This window comes from Podarcis vaucheri, assembly GCF_965113315.1.
Source record: "Podarcis vaucheri genome assembly, chromosome: 11".
In the NCBI taxonomy this organism is placed as follows: domain Eukaryota; kingdom Metazoa; phylum Chordata; class Lepidosauria; order Squamata; family Lacertidae; genus Podarcis; species Podarcis vaucheri.
The window spans coordinates 32,438,981-32,444,980 of record NC_138749.1 but is presented as its reverse complement, the minus strand read 5'-3'; the positions used below and the strand labels follow the sequence as shown (position 1 = coordinate 32,444,980).

At 42.9% G+C, this 6,000-nt stretch overlaps 1 protein-coding gene across 7 annotated transcripts in view; it reads left to right on the top strand.

Annotated features, from left to right (window-relative positions):
* The first annotated feature begins 242 nt into the window (after positions 1–242).
* The window catches only part of SSBP2 (single stranded DNA binding protein 2), a 136,684-nt gene continuing 130,926 nt past the window's right edge, over positions 243–6,000 (top strand). For 2 of the 7 annotated variants that reach the window (XM_082192007.1, XM_082192005.1), the window contains exon 1: positions 277–428. In XM_082192007.1, coding sequence (XP_082048133.1) covers positions 370–428 — 59 coding nt within the window. In that variant the 5' untranslated portion in view covers positions 277–369. Of the gene's footprint in view, positions 429–902; positions 988–6,000 lie in introns of those variants that run through there. The other 5 variants (XM_082192002.1, XM_082192006.1, XM_082192003.1 and 2 more) reach the window with 5 other exon arrangements.

Here is a 6,000-nt window from a genome sequence, read left to right as displayed (position 1 = left end):
TCCGCAGTTTCCGTCTCTCCTCAGCAGTCTCCGTCTCTGGCAGCGGCGGAGGGCGGCGAGGCAAGCGCACGGAACAGCCAGTTGTTTAAAATCCTTCTAGAACCGTTTCTAATTCCCCCTTGCGCCGGGGAAGGGAGAGCGGGAGGGGGAGGAGGAGCCGGAGGCTGGTGGGGGGAGGGAGCCAGCGGAGAGGGAGGAGAGAGCAGCCTGTCCTGGTCTCCGCCTGTCAATCACGGCGCGGGAGGTGTGTCCGAGCTCGCGGCGGGCCAATGGCGTGTGTGTGTGGCGGCGTCTCCATGGTGACTGGGCTGTTCCTGGGGAGGCTGTGATGGGTTGACAGGTGCGTGACAGTCGGAGCTCTCTGCAGGCATGTACGGCAAAGGCAAGAGCAACAGCAGCGTCCCGTCCGACAGCCAGGCCAGGGAGAAGTGAGTACAGCCCGCCGGACCGCACAGCCCGACGGGGCGGGGGAGGTGGGCGCGCGGACGCCCCGCGCAAAGTAACTTTCCCGCTTGTGGCAGAGGGGGGGGGGGCCTCGCAGGAGCTCGCGGGGGAGCACAACCCCGGCGCGGGGGAAAAAAAAACAGGAGGGCGGGGGGGGTGTGATGCCACAAGTAGGGGTGTAGGCAGGAGGGTGAGTGTGCGTTTGTGTGTGTGTGTGTGCGCGGCGGCTGCGCGCGCGCGCGGCCGCGTGTGTGGTAAAAAAGTGAAGTGCGCGAGACCCTCCCGGTTCAGGCAGCGGCAGGGGGTAGCGGAGCCTCTTGCGAGGGGGGTGGGGCCGGGGCGCGGGGCGCTTCCCCTCAGCTCGGGCCGCCGGGGAGCGGGCAGGACGAGGCGAGGCGGGACGTGCCCGAGCCCCTCGCCCGCCCCGGACGCGGGAGGACTGGCGGGCGGGCGGGCGGCGGAAGGTTGTAGCTCTCGGGCTGTGCGAGGGGAGAAAGTGGTTGAAGTCGGCGGTGTAGTGCCTCAAGCCTCGGGAGGCTTAGGGTAGGGATTAGTATTTAGGCTGGGGAGCGTTTCCCCGTGTTTGTGTTTTCCTTTCCCCTCGCTCTGCCCGGGTCGGGCTGTTGGGGGGGGGGGAGGATGGGGACGAAGATGGTGTTGGAGTAACTTTGGTAACAAAAGAGTCTGGGGTTGTGTGCTGGTGTAAAGCTTCCGCTGGGGAGGAAGAAACAGAAGCCTCGTTGCCTTGCCTGCTAACTCCACAACACTCAACGCTCTCCCCTCTCTTTATTATTATTATTATTATTATTATTTAAATCGAGACCTAGTATCTTTCTTCCCCCCCTCATTATTTCATACAGCCAGGAACTGTTTCAGCTGGTGCATTCTGGCCTAGGTTTGGCGGTAAAAGGGTACTATATGCTTTTAAATGAGAAAACGACTGCAATAGTTTGCAGGGTTTTTGTTTTCTAAAAAAGAAAAATGTGTGTAGAAAGGGCTGGGGTAGGAAGTGTTCTGAGGCTGAAAGGTGAATTCGGGTTGTTTGTCAGTAAAACTGAACATTCTGTAATGAGGAGAGGAAAAACTTGGACCTGGGTTTCCAGAAGAATTGGGACGTAGTCCTTGTTGGGGAGTGGTGCTGAGGGCAAAAGTAAATGAGTGTTGGTGTGTTTTAAGTCTGTTACAGTGTTAATGAAGGAAAGACACCCCCCACCCCACCCCACCCCCTTACAGGAGAGTTATTACTTCCATTGCAGTACCTTGAATCACCTGTTATGAAGACACCAAAACTTAAAAAAGTACACAAAGTCTTGTTGTAAACAGTGTTCACCTGATCTGCAAAATTGTAAACAATGCTACACACATTTTTGTGTTCTCTTGTAGTAAGACATCTCATTCTCTTCATCTTGTTGTGTGATTATTTTTACCAAAGAATTGGTCAAAGAGAGTACATTGAAAAGTAGTCTTAACAAATTCAAAATAAACCATAATTTATAGGGGTTTTTATGTCAGTTTGCTTGTGATTTAAAGTTTTCATTTTGCTCATTGGAAGTTAGTTATAATTACAGTTTTCATTTTCCTCATTGGAAGTAGTAGAACACAGAGGGGAGCTGGTCATGAAGCTCGGTCCTGTTGCAGATAGCAAAATATAGTACCTAATACGGCAAATAGTATCATTCTCAGGAGTACTCCTCCTGCACAGAGGCTTGGTCATTGCACACAGAGGCTTGGTCATTGCACTCGTCACCTTCACAGGCTTAGGGTGAGGTTTCTGAGGTCAGGGACCCCCAGCCAGAAAAGGTTTTGGTATACATTGTCTTTAAAAAATGTCGTCGTACATAACTTTGAAGCTTCACTCAGAATGAGAATTAATGTGCTAAACATGACTGGGAAGTTTCCCTCAAGGCAGTTTGTGCTGAACCTTCACCTAGGTTTTCCTTGCTGCAACCTTTTGAAGAAGAGAGTTACTTCCTGATTCCAGAGACAAAGAAGCAGGCCACAGAGACTTAAATCATTTGTCAGATATTTGATTTTGGCATGTCTAAGTCTGTGTGGAGAAAGGGACACAAAAACTAATAGTGTGACTGAAATGTTAAACAAATGGATGAGTTACATAAACTTAAACCAGAGAACCAGTTAAAACAAAGCATTTAGAAACTCTCTCACCCGTTTATGTACATAATACAACAATACATTTCTTGGCCAAAATTACGTACAGTAGCTGGATTTTTTAGTTGTAATTATTGTATTTCTTCAAGTTTGTAAACTATATTGCCGAGTAGGTTGTGTGGGAACAAATGTAAAATAGGGCCCTGGTGTAGACCTTAGCTGTGTTGATGGTTCTTGGAAAGTTTGTATGCATCTGAGATGCTGTAATGTTTGATACTTTTTTCTACTCTTAACAAAGGCATGCTCTAAGATAGGACACTACGTGAATAACTGTTTAGTTATAGAAGACAAACTAGCTACACTCAACTGTCACCAAGTAATAAGTACCCTTTGAAGTGAAGTTTAGGGAACTGCTAGATGGTGCTATTTGATCTAAATACATTTGTCGCTCCATTCATTACAGCTTGCAGCAAAGGATCTGTATTCCTCTTGTACAGTTTGCCTGGTCCTATGCAATATTTTAAACTAATAAATCTGAAAATACTTGAGTGTTATGTCCTCTTTGTTGGGTAAGGATCGTAGTCTAGAATTTGGCAGGGGGGATCGTTAGATGCTTGATTCTTTTGGATATTGCTGTATATGCAATTATATGTACTGTTTTTTTCTTTGATAAATCTATAAAGCAATGTTGCTTTTTATTATAGTATTTTTCCACCACTGTGCAATTTTAACCCTAGGGATATGGTTCTATTGAGAGCAGTGATATCAAAATAGAGGTGGGAGGGAAGAGAGAAACATCTTTCTGAGCTTTTTATACACTAATGATGTTCTGAACCACAAGCATGATTGGAGGTTAAAAAATTGACCTGAAACATTTAGTTTAGAAACAATTTCTTTTAAATAGTTACTGTATATGTTTTGCTGGAAGAGTATGATGTGGCAATATACTTTGAATGCATTTATCTTTCTGTATGAGTATTTGTAGGCTGTATGTAAACATTACACATGGCTTCAATCCAGGTTCCAATTTTGCATTCTTAATGTCAGTTGACCTAAATGGAATATATATGCTTAAATGGATCCAGGATTACAGAAGGTGAAAGTCAAATTCTATTCATGTTGACTCTGAAATTTTGTTTAATGGGGCTTACGCCCAAGAAGCTGTGTTTAGGTTTGTATGAAAATTTGGGTGCTGGGAATCATGTTTCAAGATACTTGTAAACTGCAATTTATTTACTTCATCAGTTCAGGAAGAAAGTTGATCGAAAACCTCTCTTAAATAGTATTCAGAGCATTTATATTACAGTGCTGTTAATATACAATGTAAATACACAAGCGAAGTTCTACAGCAGGAGTGGGCAGTCTGTGATCTTTCAGATGTTGCTGGACTACAGTTGCTGTCATCTCTCAGTTTCTGGGAGTTGGAGACCAATAATGTCTAGAGGGCCACACACAGGTTTCCCATGCCTGTTGTACAGTGTGAGCCTGTGGCACTATAAACCTGATGAAAGTGAAGGTTTATATGCCGGTCAACAAGACTGCGTATGTTTTGGTAGTCTTTAGATTGGAAACAATGGATTTGGCTTTCTGTCCAGTAATTCATTTTGGGAAATATTTGTTTTTCCTATGCTGACTTTGTTTCAGGAAGTAAGTGTATTGAAGACATCAGATGGTGAATTTCTATGTTGGAAAATACTATTTTTCAGCTTTTACAAGTTTTTCTTGTGGTAGATAACTTTTTATTCTTTCTGGCTCTAGAGAAAAGTGATTGCAAGGGTGCCATATGAATGTTTTGATTTGTTTTAAAGAGTCACTTATGCATATAATTTCATATCCTGTATGTAGTTCTACTATGACTATATAAGGAACATTCATTTTGTGAAAAAGAAAATATATAGCTATGCTGAAGGAGAAAAGGTTCACTTTGGTGACTAAAGCTACTATTGTAATAATGGCTGTGGACATTTTTCTAAATTTAGTATTTCTCTTTCAACTGCTTTGATAGTAATTTTTAACGGGTGTGTCCCAAAAGATGGGTTAATTTTAATGAGGTGGTAGAATCGACAAGACATTGCTGAAATAAAATAAAATAAAATAAAATCTTCCATTTCTTCTAAAGTAATTTCAGAGGAGTGTGTCAGCAATTGCAAGCTGCCAAATTTGGTCCAATGTAAGAGGCCTTTGGAATAGGTTATATGACTGCTAGTCAAATGAATACTAGTCTTGTCAAGAAGAACACAAAGGCCAGCTTTGTATGTATATATCTCGTCTTAATAATCTAAGATATGGGCAAGCCTTGTGCCTGCTGTCCCTTTTCTCCTTCCTTCTTGGTGTGCTGTGATTAGCCCAGGAAGTCTTAGTTAGCTATCATTTCCCATATGGATTCAATTGGGAATTATGGTTGCCAGGATTTGAATAAACCAGGATCATAAACTGTGGTTTGAATTTGATTTAAGATCTTGTCTTGTTTTGATCCTGGTAAATATAGTTTACATAGATGCTGTAGGAAACTATAGTTAATCAAAGATACTTGAGTCAATGGCAGCATGCTCAAGAAGAGAAGGGGTCGTGTGAGGATGGGATGGTCAGACAGAAGGCTCATGCATATCAAGACTTAATTAGCTGAAATATGTGTGTTTGAACCAGGTTTAATCCTCTGAAAACTGAATTCTCTAAAACTGTGATGTCCTGGCTTTGTTGTAATTTTGGTTTTAATGACATTTTTATTAATGTTTTTATGTAAACCATATTGAGCTTTGACAATGGCACTATAAAGCTGAAATAAAGAATAAATGGAGAGTCCGGCAACCTCTTCCCCCTGAACATCTATGTGACTTTGTCTTGTTTTGTGACAAAATGAAGTTAGATCATATAATGAGAGACCCAGTACTTGTTTTGATAAGAGGCCATCCTGGCATGCAAGTATGATGCCTGGAATTTGACCTGTTTTGGAGATGCCTGTTCTTCTGCTGTCTTGAAAGAAAATGCTTTTCTACTTCTTAAAATATAGCTTCTAGAAAAGGGTTGTCAGGAAAATGGGGGGGAGGGGGAATGACTTGAATATATTTCCTGCTTCTGTTGCTAAACAGTTAGAGGTATTTAGCTAGGGCACAGTACAGAACACATGATGTGGTCCCTGCCCAGAGAACTTAGAATTTGCACTGTTGCTGTGAGTTAGGGCTTATTATTTGCACATAGTTTTGAGTTCCTGCTTCTTCTTTTAGAATGATTGTGGATTTAAAAAGATTGTGTGTAGTTTGGCTCTGAATATTTTCCTCGGAGAATACAGTGAAGCTTAAAGTTTATGTGTGAGAGAATACCAGCAGCTAGTGGTTTCAGAACTCGTGTCATACAGCCTGTTTCTAGTTAGCAGCCTAAGAGGCTCTCTTCTGAATTGACTTAAGTTTTGGGAACTCATATATGTGTATAACATGGGTTGACTTCTAT